The sequence below is a fragment of the Aptenodytes patagonicus genome, chromosome W (assembly GCF_965638725.1).
Source record: "Aptenodytes patagonicus chromosome W, bAptPat1.pri.cur, whole genome shotgun sequence".
Taxonomy (NCBI): domain Eukaryota; kingdom Metazoa; phylum Chordata; class Aves; order Sphenisciformes; family Spheniscidae; genus Aptenodytes; species Aptenodytes patagonicus.
The window spans coordinates 33,289,085-33,306,641 of record NC_134981.1 but is presented as its reverse complement, the minus strand read 5'-3'; the positions used below and the strand labels follow the sequence as shown (position 1 = coordinate 33,306,641).

The following is a 17,557-nucleotide window of genomic DNA, read 5'->3' as shown; positions in this document are numbered from 1 at the left end:
AGGGCGAAGCAGATAGCCATTCTTTGTATTAACATGTTCCCAAGCTCAGCAAAATAGAGAGATAAGCAGGGCAGCCAGCAAACTGCACGACCCACACAGAAGCTTGCCACGTAGTAATTACTATATCACGCTTAACTGTGATAAGACAACTGTTGTTGTCTTGTGCCCCACATTGGGCACCAAAAAGGACTGTGGTGGGTTGACCTTGGCTGAATGCCAGGTGCCCACCAAGCCACTCAATCACTCCCCCTCCTCGGTGGGAAAGGGGGGAGAAAATAAGGTGAAAAACTCATGGGTTGAGATAAAGGCAGTTTAATAAAGAAAAGCAAAGGCCACGTACAGAAGCAAAGGGAAACAAAAAGAAATTATTCTCTACTTCTCATCAGTAGGTGATGTCCAGCCACTGCCCGGGAAGTAGGGCCTCAGTATGTGTAGCGGTTGCTCTGGAAGACAAATGCCTTAATAACGAACACACCCCCCACACCCCCCCCACACCCCCCCCCCGCTCCTTTCTCTTAGCTTTTATTGCTGAGCATGAGGTCATATAGTATGGAATATCCCTTTGGTCAGTTTGGGTCAGCTGTCCTGGCTATGTCCCCAGCCTACTGGCCTTTGGGGGTGAGGAGGGGGAATGTTGGAGAGGCGGCCTTGATGCTGTGGGAGCACTGCTCAGCAGTAGCCAAAACACTGGTGTGTTATCAACACCTTTCTAGCTACAAATACAAAGCACAGCACTATGAGGACTGCTATGGGAAAAGTTAACTCCATCCCAGCCAGACCCAATACACATGGTTGGTCCTCAAAGAAGTTAATCTTACATGTATTTTAAAAAAGCCTCATTAATTATAATTTTTTCTTCATCACTGTCCTCTTGTGTAATGCTTAATGGCTTGGTAAATGGTGAAGTCATTAATTACTAACTGCTTAAGAATAAGTCAGTTACTGAAGGCAACTTGAAAGCCAGTTTTCCAGTGTAGTGTTTCTCTTTAATAGCTATGAAGAATTCGGCCTTGGTTTTTAAAATGCAAGTAGTGACTTGCAGCATCCTAGCTTGTAGCCAGAAGAATGCAACTGAAATCAAGACTTTTCTCACCAGTTGTTTTTAAATTAATTAAAAGTATTTATATAAGTTTACCTGCCTAATTGCACAGTAATGCACAGAATAAATACTATTCTATAGGAAGATAATGTTTAGATGAATGAATTTGGTAACGTCATTTCAAAGTAAGGTTCAGATCCCTTTGACATTGATTACTTCAGTTTTGTAAGTGATCAGACCGCTCTGCTACCCCACAGCTTTACAACTGGGTATAAACACTTGCTAACGCAAACAGTCTGATATACAACTTGTATTTTTGAATATGAGAAAAAGCTCTGGTAGAAGCTTTTGAGATATTTAGAGCTTTGTTAGTTATTCCCATCCAGGACAAGCCTTCAACTTCTTCCAATTTGGTGCATCAGTTGTTTTGTATATGGCTTTATAGCTATCACTCTTCATTACATGGGAACACATGAAGTAACTGAGTTCTGTTGCCTGCTCTTACTGGCAACTATAGGCAATAATGCCTCTTAAAAACTAAGCCAGTACCATATTAAAGGTAGCTAGATTTTTCTGCTCCATGTGTCAGGGTTTCTGTTCCACCAGTTCAGGTTAGAAACCTGGTTTCCCACATTAATTTATCTCTGACTCTTTATATTCAGTTGTTCCACAGTTTAATTGCTGTCCTGATAAGTGTTGTCCCTCATTCTCTCACCTGCTGTTTTTGTAGTGTTCCCATATCCCTCTTTTAATTTCTTAGACTAAACAAAATTCTGTTTCCCTCTGGTATGGCAGGTTTTCCTTTATGCCTGTTTATATTAATAGATCTTGGAACTAGTTTCAGTTTGAATTCATCTTTTTCTTTTTTTTTTTTTTTGACAGAGGATGACAGCGTATGTAGCTATATTTAGAATTCAAATTGAGATCTCTTCATGGCTTGTACAATGTCATGTTTATCTTCTTGTTTCTCTTGGAAATGTCTGCAGTTACAATCTAGTGTTCCACTAGCTCTTTTTGCAGCTGCCTAGTGTCATTTCCCACGTGATTGACTAATGCATTGGACAGCTCAATTAGAAATGACTGATGACTCTACAAGGAAATCATAAGTACTTGACTTAGTACTGTGGCATGTTGTCCCTTTTCTATTTTTTTCAGTCCTTAAGGTTGTACAGTTTTTTCCCCTACAGTGTCCTAATAATTCACTGTATTGTCTGTGACTGTCTTTTGTGGCATCAGCCAACTTAAACATTTTTTTCCTATCCTTTAAGATTGCTGTTAAAAAATATTGAATAGGATAGTCCCAAAATGGGTCTTTGAGCACCTCTGTCAGTAATATTCAGCCTGATGCTTAGGAAAGAAAACTTTGTGTAATGCAAACTACTTTTAGTATATCCATGCAGCATTTTATTACATTTTACCTCCATGTTTTATTCTCTCCTTCAAAATTTGTGCTAAAGCTTTGCATAATATTGAGGTCAAGGTTATTCAATCTTTTTTTCCCTTCTTTATGAGCATTACATACTTGCTGTCCTTCAGTGATGTTGTACCAGTCCAACCTGTTAGACTTATTAAAAATCACCAGACTTTTGATTAAATGTGCCAGTTTCTTTGGAATTCTGAGGTGATAAAGTGTGGTTTTTTTCCTCCACTCCCAAATTCTAATTTGAATGCATTAATATTGGCCCGGATCCTAGAATTAGCCTTTATGCCAGCACACAGAAGTCTGAGAATTGCTTGTGCTTACCCAAGAAAACCATATTTGTTGTATCTAAATACATCATGTATATTTGCATTTAAATATACAAATATGTAAGCAGAGCATTCTAAACTTGAAGCTCGCTGCATGCTAATGTTGAGACAGGGCTTTAAAAGGGAAACATTATTTACTGATGGGTGTTTAAGATAAGCAAGGAGTTTATCTTCAGTATAATTTTAAAAACTTTGAGAATGTAGTCTATAGTGGAGTATTGTTTCCAGAGACTTTTTACTGTGATGTTGCAATGAATTTACTTTTAATCTTGTTTCTCAACAGTTTGACAGTAGTATTTGCATTAGTAGATATTTTTAGTAGTATCTACTTTGGGATATCTTTTTACATAAATGTACAATGATGATCAAATTTGGGACTTAATTTAGTTAAATATATGCAATTTTGCTGAAGCTTTTGCAAAATGCAGCCTGGTATAGGATGCATGTATTTCAGTCCTCTTGCCTTTATATTTTAGTTATGATTTTTTAAAAAAAATATTTCTGCATTAGCAAAGCTGCAAGGAAGGTGATAAATAAAGAACATCTCTGAAATATTTTTAGCTTTCTAAGGAATGACTGCTGTTGAACAGTGAGTTTCTAAGTATACCTGCTATGTATTTCTTCTACAGTTTTACAGATTGTATAGTTAAAGAAATCATATTTAGGAAGAATATTGATCTTATCCTGGCAAAGTGTTCATGTAGAGATTGTGTTTTAAATAAAAGTTGAGCTACATTTTAAAAGCAAGCTAAGTTGGTTACATAAAATAATAGTCCTGCAACAATAATTTTGTTGAGACCATTACACCAGGTATACTTAAAGTTGAATAATACTCCCTTATAGCTTTGTGTTTAGGTGATGTGTAAATATTTCTGTGGTTATGGGTTTTTACAGTTGAGAAATGAAATGTTTCCATATGAGTATAACTAATCTTTGTGAGAGAATGGCAGAGGAAATATACATTCTGTCACTATGACTTTTATTTTTCCTTTAGTATAGGTGGACTAATTCTCTGTCTGTATTTCTTTTCTGAATTAAACCCTAGTTTTTCAGTTCCATTATAGCAATTCAGATGCTTAGTATGGGCATTTACACCAGCAATTTAAAGAGCAGCTAGGCTGAGTATTTGATGTGTACTATTATATTAAACTTGAATTAATCCTCCCAGTCATAATGGAAGAAGTGACAACTGCTTCAGGCCAATATTTCTCATCAATTACTGCAAGAAAATTACTAGTTTAGATGCAGCCTGTATCTCCCAGCCAGGAGAGGTTGAAAATGTTTCCCTAGTAGCCTCTGTGTAGCTCTACACATAAGAACTTAGATATTTGTATCTCCAGTCTCTTAGGGTTAGCTGGAGAGAGTAGAAACAAGGTCACAAAGCTATGAACCTTTCTGTCACCAAAGGCAGTCTTTAAGTTTACAGAATTAGCTTATTAGAAGTGTAGTACAGTGAGTTCTGGCTAAAGTCAACTAAGTGTGGGCGTGCATATATATATATAGTTTAGCATATGAATAGAGGTTTGCTTCTACTGCTTTCAACTGAGAAATTTGACTGCATACACATTGTGAAGAAAAACTACGAACTGTCTAGCTATTTTCCCTGTATTCAAAGCAAAACACCAACTGGAGCCTAATGCAGTGTTTGAATGTTGAAGCCTTCTCAAAATAAAGGGGTTTGGAGCTGATTGAATGTACTACTTTATTTTTAGACCAGTGTTTAAAAAGAGCCCTGCTACAAAACTGTAAGAAGCTGAGCAGTTATCCAGAGTTGTAGGATGTATCAGAAAGGTGGTGGTGGGGAATAATTTCTTCTTAATGTGAAGAATTGGTATCTTATTAGGCAGATCTTGGAATCATAGAATCATTAAGGTTGGAAAAGACCTCTAAGATCATCGAGTCCAACCGTCAACCCCACACCACCATGCCCACTAATGCAAATACCAATACCATCTTCTTCCTTGTTCTCCAGAGTTCTTGAACTGTTTACCTTTTCAGAGGCTGCCCCTAATCTGAGCTGGTAATGGGGATGATCTAATACCAGAAGCGGCCAAGAGCTACAGTTCTGCTGTTGATGTTTTAAGTTCATCATTAGAACTATATAAAGAGCAACACCTGCAGTCTCCAAAGAGAAAGGACTACTATTCCTCCCTTCTAGAGAAGATTGTCCATTCTGTTTGTCATATTTTGAGAATCCCTGATACTAAAGATGTAACAATAAACCTCCTGCTGTTGCGTACTATCCAAGTCTGCAATGAATCTGGGAGGGAGAAGATTTACAGTGGGTAACATGAACATTTAAAGCTTTGGGAAACAGAAGTTAATGTTATAAAACAATGTTAGTAAAATGCAGGGATAAAAGCCTGTAGAACCTAGTTTGATATTTCAGATGTTTTGCTGTTATCATGGGATCCCAGTTTTTGCCCATGTATTGATGCATAGGAAAATGTGGTGTCTTCTCAATATGAAAAAATATTTACCTTGATATTAAAATAGAGGTGCTGCTAGGCAAGACTCCTGCCTGGTTGCAGAAAATGCAGGGAATTGAGAAAGTCCTACAGCAGACTAGGATAGTAAATAATTATGGGAAAATGTTTCCTATATGTCCAGTGTTGAGCATAATCTAGGTGCTGTGCAAGCCACAAGATGCCACAGAAGTATCTTCTAGTGAAGGCAGTTATTCACTTGAAGTGTGAGACTTGCCCCTTTGTAATCCAGTTTTTGGGTTCAGAAGTCCAAGCACAAAATGACTATTCAAATCTGAGGGTGCTTCAACAAACAAATTTTGTTTTGTCACAGATTCATATCTTAGGATGCAGGTAGGGTACGAAGGCTAGGAGGTCCTTTCCAGTTATGTCCTAGACTGACAGCAGTGATATTACCATGAACTGGGTTTTTATTAGGGTATTCTTTCAGCATTGTTACAGGGTTGTTTTTTCTTTAGGAATTTGGGGGAAGAAGGTTTCCCTCCAGCAGTTGCTACCAGATGGCAAGTACTGCTTGCAATGCTGGGCTAGGTTGACCTCTGCTCTATTTCAAGGGGACTTATATTCTTAGGTTATTCATAGGTGTGGCAGATTGCTACTTTCAAATGCATCCAAAAATGAGCAAATGTCTTGAGGAAAAAATAAATAGTTTTCAGGCTTTCTATTTTTACTTTAAGTATAGTTCTTACTACTTAATCAGAGTTAAGGTTTTTGTCTGTGTCCTTACAACGTACTCATTTGAGCATCTTCAGGAAAGACTGATTTGTTCACTAAACTCCTTTTTGAGTCAGGGAGTGTAATGACCTATTTTGTGTTGTATTAGGGCTGTTGGTGGGTCACATGTAGAACTCTTCTTTTTACAACCCTGTCTGTATTTAAACCAAACTGTTTCTGCATTTCATTTAACAAAGAGATAGTCTTGTCACTTCTGTCCTAATGCAAAAAATTCCACTGGGGACAGTATGTTGCTTGAATGTCAAGACTGCTTTGAACTTATCATGGCCAGGCAGTTGAGTTTGTGATCTAGAGGTTATTTATCTTGCGACCAAGGATTTACTGAAAGAAAGGTCAAACTGCCTTCTAATAGAAATATCAAAATGGATTAAGAAGCTGACTAGAAAGAGAATATGGAAAGAAATACAAGATTAATTTAAAGGTTGTTTTTACCATGTGGAAGACCACAGGTATTCTTGTGATGAGGCTTTTTATATGAAATGGTTTTGATACATTGCCTGTATTAGAAATTCAGCATCTTAACTTGTGCGGACTGATCCTGCCTTTCTTCTTTTACTTCCTGTGTACTTATGTATATGATGATAACACATACCCATAATGAATCCAATGAAGTGCTTTAAAATCTGTGGGTTGAAGGAAAACAACTGTGTTCAAGCAGATACAGAAAAGCAGGCAAGATCCAGTTTGTTTGCTGCTTTACCAAAACCAAACCCCAATGAATAAATGAATTTAAAATAACATGCAGATTTCTGCACAAAACATACTTGTATTCTTACACAAAAAATATTTCAAACCTGTAGATCTTTTTTGAAATTTAGCAATGTAAATAAGTTCTGAGATTGTTTTGTCATAAAATACAGTATATTGTGATAATTTGTTATGCCTTTCTGTTACAGATTAACTAAACTCCAGATATTGGAACTTAGAGAAAACCAGTTAAAAATATTGCCAAAGTAAGTATGTATGTATGAAATTTATTTAAAATACTTTGGAGGGTTTGTTCTGTAGTTATACTAATAATGTAGTGCATATCGAAAAGTAGATCACAGCTTAAAACGTGTAGCTAAGTAACTGGACTAAGTTCTCACAAGGAACTTTCTCTTCATGCTGATGAAATTCTCTCTCTCTTCAGACTCACTGGTCTTCCTATTCAGAGATTTGCCTATTCAAAGATTTCTAAATTTTTTCTGTCCCTCTCCAGCTCTGGATTTCTGATCCACCTGTCAAGCTTTTAAGTCAGCATGTGGGCACTTCAGGATGATCGTTCTGAGGTGTCTGATGCTTTTTGCACACAGCACTGTATTGGTGCCCAGATGCCTGTCTGGGTACCATTCTGATGGCTGAGTGCCTGAAACTTAGACATTATCTCTAAATCAAATGTGGAGTTTGAGATGCTTGCTCAGAATGACTGAGGGAATGTGATTCACATGATGTGAACAAATTTTTTTTCCATTTAATATACTTCACTGCTGAAGAAAGTAAAAACTCCTTACTGTGTTGCACAGTCTGTTATGCAGTATGTATTCTATAATGCAACAGGCTTGTTTAACATAATGGAAGCATATTAGCCGTGTTTTCTGTAATTGTAAAATAGTTATGGAAATTGTTATAGTATTTGTTTTAACAGTAAATGCAATTGTACTTACCTCTTAAAATCTAGCACCTTTGTAAGCCCTGCCTTGCAACTCTCACTCACTTCATCAAACAAACCCAGGTTGATGGTGTTGCAGTTCCTGCTGTTTCTGTGAGCTAGAGCAATGCTCTGAATTTTCTGACTTGAACTCTGGAGGTCTAAGTGGGTTAACAGAGGTATAAAAGGTCAATGAAGAGAGAAACAGAGATCCCAAAGATGGGATGTGAATAACTAGCTGTAGAGTCCTGAATATGTTGTGGTGTGCGATGAAAGGGATCCTCCTCTGGCAACAGACACTGGTAAAGAGAGGTACTGGTTTCAGATGTTTTGGTGGAGAAGAGGAGGCGCTAACAATTCAATATTCATTCTGTCCGGCTCATATGCTAGCAGAGACTTGCATGCAGTAGGCTGAAGTGTGAGTTGCCAGCCCTTTTAAGTACAACAGCCAGCTTTTCTCGTGACTCTAGCTAACTGTGTGCCTAAGACATGAACAAGGGGTATGTTCCATTGGAATTCCTTTTTAGTATGCCTAGATACCGTACTGTGGTGTCTGCTGTATAAAAATGTCAAAACTCGCATCTGGAACGAAATGTATAGCATCAGAAAGCATGAATTTAAATCTTCCAAGTGTGAAACATTCTACTCATTCATGTGATATAAATACTCTTATCCTTCTTTGCTTTTTCTACTATTGCTAATTTTCAGTAGAAAAAAATTAGAGGACATGTAATTTGGGGTAGTAGCTCTGTAAATTAAGTTACTCCCAACTGAGGAACAGTAGCTATAATTAAAACTTCTAGCTAATACAGATTTTGTTTATAAAATTACTCTGACCTTAATTGCCATAATTAACACTAATAGCATGAATTACATGCGATATTTTAAAAAGAGTAGTTTACGGAGGTCTTTTGTAGTGATAAGAGACACTTAAACAAATGCTGTAATATATTTAAGCCAAACACTTCTGTTGAAGTTGCTGGGAATTTTTTTGTTGACTTCAGTGTTCTTAGGGTTTTATCCTTGCTGAAAAACTAAACAGCAGCTGTCATGATGATGTCCTCTGCAGCACCTCCATAACAATCTACATAAAGTACATGCTGAGCTGCCACCTTTATTATTCTCTTCTGGTACTCTTGTGGTTCAATTAAGGGAGATTAAAGCTTTTGAGACTATTTTTTTATTTATTAATTTAAACACATTAATATGCATTTTGCTACAGTGAGGCACTGGAAAAATATATTGTATATGTATGATGTACACTGGGGAGAAAAATTTATTGTGGTGTCCATAGTATGCAAGAGGTGAATCTGCCTTTCAGGATAATACAACCGTGCAGCAGTTGACCTGGCCAACAAAGGCGTCTGTGGCCTGCCTTTAACTATTATGTCAGAACAGAAGCAAATGGGGAAATTCAAACTTCCACAGTTTCCCAAACCTGAGTATGTGTTTTAAAAGGAACATGATTTACAGCTTTAAACAGTGTAGAAAATCCAAAGGTGTTTGGTTTTTTTTTTTAAGCTAATAAGATGTAGCAGTACGTGCTAATATTTTTGCTATAGAATACAAATATTTTCCCTGTCATTCTCTCCTTTTTAATATTTTCATACTTAATAGCTGCTACTTTTTGTATTTGTAATGAAAGATGTATTTGGATAAACTACAAAATCAGCTAGCCCTCTTGCTGAATTAAACATGCACATAATTTTTAACACTAAAGCATAAAGTACTTGAAAGACTGTTAATCAAAATGGGTAATTAATGCCAACATACTAAATAAACCTTGCTTTGTGCCAAATGCATCATTTTGCTTGGAGCTTATCCACAGCCAGAGACTGCAAAACTGGCAGTATTATAATGCAAACCAGCTCAATAAAAATATTTCTACTGAAAGGAAAGCAAAAATACGCAGGGACTATTTTAGAGGCATTTATCTGATAGGTAGCTGAAAGTTGGGAAAATGGTCTAATGCTGTCGTGGTTTAACCTCAGCCAGCAACTGAGCACCACACAGCCGTTCGCTCAATCCCCCCCCCCAGCTACTAGGAAGAAAATTAACTCTGTCCCAGCCGAAACCAGGACAAATGCAAATATAAAAAGTTTTCTTTTTTATTTTTTTTTTTAAAGCTTCTGTCTGTTGTCCAATTGTCAATAGAATAACCTTTCTAGAAAGGAGCGAGTTATTTGAAGGTGTAATTATGATGATTCAGGGCCCTATCTTGCCTATCACTCACACCTCTCGAATTGTATGCTACTTGAAGTAAGTGGTATTGTTACCCTTAGTGAAGTTGACTATTTACAACATCAGAATCTGAGGCATAATTTAGACTGCCTGTTCTGTTAGTGTTGGATTGATTTGACAGCAAGTTCAATAATATGAATTATGAAACAGATTTTTCAGTTTATGAAAGGGATTACATAATGCTGTGGCAGAGACAGAAATAGGTGTAACTCAGTGATCTAGTAAGTTTTTGTTTCCAGTCCTGTATTCCTCTTCCTTTAGCATTGAATTTTCCTGTTACTTTAACATTTTCAGTGTATGAGAAGCTTTGTTTGCATTTTGTCTGAAGGTATAGTTGCTCTATAAACAATATGGAAAAGCAAAGAGATATTAGTTTTAGGAAACATTGTCATCAAATAGCCGAAAGTGCTATAAATTAGGCAGGCAGTGGGGAAGGGGATGAAAATAAATAACCAAGGCCCTGGTCTTGCAAACACATTGTGTGTGTGTCACAGTTGAGTGGCTATGTTTGAAAGATTAGAGATATTTTGGCAAAAAAAAAAAGAAGGCATAAAATCAGTAAAGTTGCTTTGTTATACTGTCAAAGTTACATAACATTATTTTTGCAGATACTTGGGAGAGATTTGCAGATATTTGTTTTGCTTCCAAATTGTAAGGCCAGGGCCCTTGGTGGAAAAACTGTAACAGTTTGTGTGGGGTTGGTTTTGTTGGTTTTTGGGGTTGTTTTTGTAAATAAGACAGTGAAGATTGAGGCAAGAATGGCAACTTTGTGTTGCCTTAAAGCCATTGAGGATGTAGCACTAGCAGGATGGGAAGGGGAAGGATCACCTAGATCTTGGGTTTGTTTGGAGAATTTGTGTATCTGGTGTAATTTGGCAGCGGGGAGGGGTGGGCATTATTGCTTAGATTCTGTGAATCTGGTGTTAGCTGTGTAAACAGTTTGGCCTCAGAGTTGAATGGTGTACAGGAGGAAGGGAAAAAAAAAAAAATCACTCAGACCTTAGAGTTTATTCGTTTGGGAGATTGATTTTTTTTTTCTTTTTACCAAACCATTAAAATAAAAAGAGAAGAGTTCATGTTGAACTGAAAAAAACCCAAAACCTTTTATCTCAAACTGCAGTAAAAAGCCCCAACCGACTTTGTTTCAATTCAGCCTCATCAAAATTCACTTAAATCAGATAGAACTTTTTAAATTTTGTTGGTTACCTGTTTTATTTTCCTTCATTTTTAAAACTTCTATTTATTTTTAAGCTGAAAATTCAGTTCAAATAAAAATCAAGGCACTGTCTAAAAACTGTTGAAATAAAACGACTATAAAAATGTTAAAATAAGCCTTTTTTTTTCCAAATAATCATTTATCTTTATTGAAACTAATTTGTCAAATTCAATCCCACATAGCTGTGATCTCCCTTAATCTGCTTTTTGAGGATGAAACTTAGATTGTCAGTGGAGTTTTGGACTGCTCTCTCTAGTAGCCCACAGTCTAGCTAGCATAGCTTGAAAACAGAAGAAATGGAAAAACTTTTTAAATTGAAGCTATTAGTAAAAATAGATTATGGTGCTGCCCACTGTCCTGGTTTCAGCTGGGATAGAGTTAATTTTCTTCCTAGTAGCTGGTACAGTGCTGTGTTTTGGATTTAGTATGAGAATAATGTGGATAACACACCGATGTTTTAGTTGTTGCTAGGTAGTGCTTACACTAGTCAAGGCCTTTTCAGCTTCTCATGCCCTGCCAGTGAGAAGCTGGGAGGGGGCACAGCCAGGACAGCTGACCCCAACTGGCCAAAGAGATATTCCATACCATGTGACGTCATGCTCAGTACATAAACTGGGGGAAAGCTGGCTGGGGGGGGGCTGCTGCTTGGGGACTGACTGGGCATCGGTTGGCAGGTGGTGAGCAATTGCATTGTGCATCACTTGCTTTGTATATTATTATTATTATCATTATTACATCATCATCATCATTATTATTATTATTATTATTAGGATTTTATTTTATTTCAATTATTAAACTGTTTTAATCTCAACCCACCAGTTTTCTCACTTTTACTCTTCCAATTCTCTCCCCCATCCCACCAGGGCTGGGGGGAGTGAGCAAGCGGCTGTGTGGTACTCGGTTGCTGACTGAGGTTAAACCACGACACTCACAAAGTTTTGAAAGCTGCAGAATGATACGCTAGATCCTTTAAGTGAGTCTTCAGCTGTGTTTCAGGGAGACACATTGGGGCAAATTTATTCACAGCATATGGCACCAAAACTGGTATTGGCACAGTCTCATAAAGCTTTGAGAAATTCACTTATGCAGTATTTCAGAGGGACTTAAATAATTTGTTAGAATTTGGAAAATGAATTTTAGCAGTTGGCTTATTGTTCATCCTGTTTATGAGCTTTGAGAAATGAGGGAAAATGTTTCTCGGATTCTTCTGGAGGTAGCCTTCTCATGTTTCGGGGTTTTTTTTTCTTTTTTCTTTTTCTTCTTTGAAACAGTGGGAATGTGAGTTAAAGGCTTTCCCCTAAAGCCTGTGTATACTGTGTGTGCAGTGCAATAAAAAAGGCTTCTGCTTTTGTCTTGATCATGTCTTTACTTATTTATGCTAAATTCCTAGTTTGTCCCTAGCATGATTACTATAACATAATGAAAATCAAGTCTATAGATAGATGTTGAGTGTAATTCTTTTTAGAGATTGTTTCATGAATAATATTAATAATCACTTAAACTTACTTTCAGTAAATAAAGCATTTGTCAGTAGAATGTAATTTTTGAACTGTATTCAGGATAACTAATACTTAGTGTAAGGTCTTTGAAGAACAACTGGAACTTTGAATATCTGCATAGAACATCTTGTGCTCATGCAGATGCTTTTTAAAGATATTAATATTCATACTTATATTCTGATAATACAAAAGACTCTCCCAGTTAGAAGCTCTTATTTAGTTTTTCCAGATTTTTACAGTATGTACACACTTATGGTTTATATTTGAAAGTTTTTGATATATTAATTGTTCTACTGAAAGCTGTTATTAAATAAATACAGAACATAATGTCATATGAGGGATTCACAGCCCCTTTGAAAATATTTTTAGGTAGTACTGCTGTTGACTGATTGTATAGACAACCATGTGCTGTGGTAGATATTCTCTATGGGGTCCCCAAAGTAAACTTAAATGGAGGAAGAATTTTGCCAAAACACAGCTTGAAAGAATGGATTTTACTTTATTTCAGTCATTGATTTAATTTTTGCCCTAAGTTGGCTTGAAGAGTATTGATGTGTCATGAAATCCAATTTAGTAATCTGATTTGTTGTAGGACTAGAGGAATAATTAGGATTCCAGACCATATCATATGGAAGCAACTTTGTCAGCAGCCTGGAGAGGGAGAAAGGTGTTGGTGGTTACTGTGATTCAACAGTGGTCTTTTCTGTTTTATCTAATCATTAGGCAGTGGTCTTTCTTTGGGAGGAAAACATGTAGTTAACCAGCCTGTGGCTACTGAGAACACTGATTATGACTGGAGGTGAAAAGCATTCAAAAGACTGTAGGTGAAAGGCACTCAAAAGAAGAGTAACTTCAGAGTTACTCTTTATCATAAGGATGACTCTAGTGGTCTTTAGTTTTTGTAAACTAATCTGTAGATGAGTTGCAGTGTACTCTTTGTGTGACAGTTACAGTCAGCATGATCATTAATGTGTGCCTAGTTGAACAGTATGTGAAAATTTTACCTTATTTAGATATCAGTCCGGTAACAGAACAGCATCACTACTTAATACTGATTAAAATAATATATTTGTATGAATACAGGAAGATTGGATGTAACTGGTATTTTCTTAAATCTAATTCCTTATTAATCCCCTTCCTGTGCAGAACCATGTCCAGACTGACTCAGCTGGAGAGACTGGACTTAGGAAGTAATGAATTCACAGAAGTGGTGAGTTTTGCCTAAGTAACAGGACTTTGTATCTTTTATAAATCTCTTTATCCTTTAATCTATTTTTAATCAATACAAAAAAGTAAAAATCAGCTTTAAGAGTTTTGCTACTGAGCAAATATTATGTATACCTTATACTACTTTATAGAGCCTGTTATAAAAATTATGTGCACATTCTTATGAATATGAGTGTTTTATTTTCAAATTGAGGAAGAACACATACTGTGGTATAGTGTGGCTACATTACTGGTAAAAAGTTAATGGTAGTATGTGTTTGAATTATAAACATAATCATTTGACTTATAATAAATTCTAAACACTTATTGGTCATCATGTATTTAATGTTGCAAGTTCTGTATAAGTTGTGCATAACCTACTTTTATTAGTGTGTACAAACTATTTAGATCCAAAGGAAACTATATTAATTATAAGTTTGAATATTATTCAAAATAGTATTTACAGTTGAGGTGCTCAGATTTTTCCTTCAACATGGATCAGCTTGTTTCCTGTTTGTGATGTCAGGCAAATACATCTTCCATTTACAATCACTTAACATCCCTCTGCTTCTACAAGTACTTTCCTGTATAAGGGAATTGAAATAGAAGTATAGTGGAACATACTGACCTGCTGTATAACAAAGTCAAGCCTCTGTGTGCCACCAGTAGGGTACTTCATTAGCCACAGATCATGCAGAGCTGAACACTTGCCTAGCTGTATAGTTTGGCAGATAGGAAAGTGTATTTAAGGAATTGTTCTTTAGTATTACACTTCTAGCTGTTACTGTTACTGCCATATTCTCATTACACTGTAGATATTCATGTGGGAGCCTTAAACTAACATGCTCAGGCCCACATTAAGCCATAACAGCCAGGAACTAAGTATAGGCTGTAAAATTACCTGTTTAGGTATATTTTTGGCAGATTGCTTCATCTCTACCAGCCTTTTATCTAGAAGTCAACTACTGGTAACTTATTTCATTAAGATCTTTTGGTAAAAGCACAGAAAGGTTTGAAACTGCTTTTTGGGTAAAGATATGTCTGAAAGGTAGTCTTCAGTTAAGATTTTCTCTTGGATAATTAATTATTGGGAGCCAAGACTGCAATTTATGCAGGAATACTGTATACTTACAATATAACAAAATTGAGTTCTGCGTTTAACTGAACTTGGTTGTAGTTGTTAAGGTGCAATAGCACCTGTTTTGTATTACTTTCTCAGGAGGGAAGTTTAAATAGGAAAGCATATGCAACATGGATGTTTACCCAAGATGTGGTCTTTCCCTGATACATAAGATACTTCTAACATTAAGTTGTAGTGGGAGCATATCCTGCACTTCACTTTACCGATAGAGTGGTTTGCTTGTATCAGGCAGATGCACCCTTTGTTTGCTGCTAGAAAATTAAAATTTGTTTCTCATTTCCCAAAAACCACAAAAACTTTGTGGTTTTTGAAAAACAGCTCTTCTGAGTTGATGGAATTTAAGGGTTTTTAGACCTCCGTGAGAGGGGGAATTATACACATAAGATTTATTTATTGTGTGCTCCAGTTGAAAAATAATACTTTCTGTATAAAAAAATTAACACTTTCTGTAAGGATTATTTAGTGCTGTAATCAAGTTCTTAAAAGATTTTTGTGTATCTAGTATGTATTTACATTTTTAAAAGTGAATTATATGGGTTTTATTTGATGACCCAATGAAACAGTGTATATAACAGCTATAAGACATTACTTAAAGTTGCAATAGATGAATCACTGAAGTTGTTTTTGCCTTTCGCTATTTCTGTATGAAGTTTTTAAAAAACTGTTTCCTTTACAGCCTGAAGTACTTGAACAACTGAGTGGGTTAAAGGAGTTTTGGATGGATGGTAATAGACTAACACTTATTCCAGGGGTAAATCCTTTTACTGTGTTAAACATTTAATATTTTAATTTACAGTGGTATTTGCTTTGTCAGCTATCATATATGTTAAAGTTGCTGTATAATTTTAATGTTACTTAAAGCCAAAAGGCTAAATGCCACTTAAATGCTTGACTAGTCTACTTAGAAATTGTCACTGATCATGAGTCGGGTACACAGCTTTTCTTTCATTGAAAGTTATAATCCTCTCATCTAAAAATTATGTTCCAATTTAGGAAAGGATTAAAAACCCTACATCAAATGCTGGATGAAATTTAGGGTTGACTGGTCCTTCCAAAACAGAATTATTTTGTGTTAGACAGCAAGCAGGAATTCACGGGATAAATAAGTTGTGTGAATTTTTACTGGTCACGGCTGTAAAACAAGCAATGACTGTTCAGAATTTTTTGCCGTGTATACACGGAGTATAGCCAGTTCCTGAGAAAATATTCTGTTGACTAAAACCAGGTTTTCCTGACATCTCTTAAAATTACATGAAGTCTAGGATGACCTGTTATTGCAGCATTTGTGAACCTGTGTTTATGATCGAGTAAACTAGTATTTGAAATTTGGGAAGCTGCTGGTCTGTTTTCAGACTTAAAATCACAAGCAGTCTTCTGATGTGAGGGTTTCTTGCCTTCTCTACTGTCTTTCCTCACTTCAGCTAATTCTTCTTTGAAGAAGAGTTGAGTGGATGTATTAAATCTTTCTACTCTACAGTAAAAGTAAAACTGTATTTGTGAAAGTGACTGCATCTTCCCTGTGAAGATTTTAGTAGTGTGCACAAATCTTTAAGCTTATTCTTGGTTCATATGGAAATGTAATACAAACTTATATTTTGGCTTGTTTTTTCAGTTTAGTATGATTAGGGATTCATTGTTGTTGGTTTTGAGGTTAAGTAGGATGCAGTTTTACACAAAAGGCAAAAATAAGCATTAAAAGACTTTACTGGAGCCTTATTTATGTCCTTATGTTACACTGTGTGCATCTCTCTGAAGTCTGTTCTAAAGCTTCAGTCACTTGATTCACAATAACTGATCAAACAGTTGAATTTACAGCAGACTGACTTCAGAGACACCTGCAGAATAACTGTGGTGTGTCTGTGTGTGTGGAAAAACATAAACTGTGCGTATCTGCACAAAATATTTCATTATAAAGTTTTGATATTTTGCATAAAATTGTATTTCAGCACTATAAATAGGTTTTCTCTTTTCCCATGGCATTACACTTGAGAGACAGTTTGTTGTCAAATCTGCTGGCTTTTTTTGTTTTGAACTTGCACTTCCTAGAATGCGTTATTTTCTCTTGCTTTTAGTTCATAGGAACTCTGAAACAACTGACCTACTTGGATGTTTCTAAAAACAACATTGAAGTAGTTGAAGAAGGTATTTCAGGTTGTGAAAGCCTACAAGACCTACTGTTATCCAGTAATTCACTTCAGCAACTGCCAGAGTCTATTGGTTTGTATTTTCAGTTAATTAACATTCTTAAAATCTTATAGTTTAGACACAGAACACTTGAAAATAGACAAATGGCATTTTAGATCTAAGTTTCAATTGATTTAAAGTTCCTGTTTTGGATAAAGCTGTAATGTGTAGCTGAATAATAACATTTATATTTGTTTTGGAGCATTCTTGACTTTATACAATAGTTTGTAAATGGATGAGAAACTGTTGACTGTAACAGAGTAAAAAGATCCCCCCCATGGCTGGCAAACAAGTTCTGTAAGCTTGTCCGCTTATTTCCTTAGTAGATATATAGCACCATAGGCATGCCAAAGGAATACAGAAAATGTGGTTGCTTGCCCATAGTTTTTTTTTCCCCTTAATTTAAAACTAAATTTAATGAACTCAAATGT

General features: G+C 36.0%; 1 protein-coding gene across 9 annotated transcripts in view; it reads left to right on the top strand.

Annotated features, from left to right (window-relative positions):
• The window catches only part of LOC143172280 (erbin-like), a 180,873-nt gene that overhangs the window by 107,218 nt on the left and 56,098 nt on the right, over nucleotides 1-17,557 (top strand). For 8 of the 9 annotated variants that reach the window (XM_076361512.1, XM_076361511.1, XM_076361515.1 and 5 more), the window contains 4 exons: nucleotides 6,906-6,962; nucleotides 13,742-13,805; nucleotides 15,619-15,693; nucleotides 17,015-17,159. In XM_076361512.1, the coding sequence (XP_076217627.1) occupies nucleotides 6,906-6,962; nucleotides 13,742-13,805; nucleotides 15,619-15,693; nucleotides 17,015-17,159 (341 nt within the window). The remainder of the gene's footprint in view (nucleotides 1-6,905; nucleotides 6,963-13,741; nucleotides 13,806-15,618; nucleotides 15,694-17,014; nucleotides 17,160-17,557) is intronic. The other variant, XM_076361518.1, reaches the window with a different exon arrangement.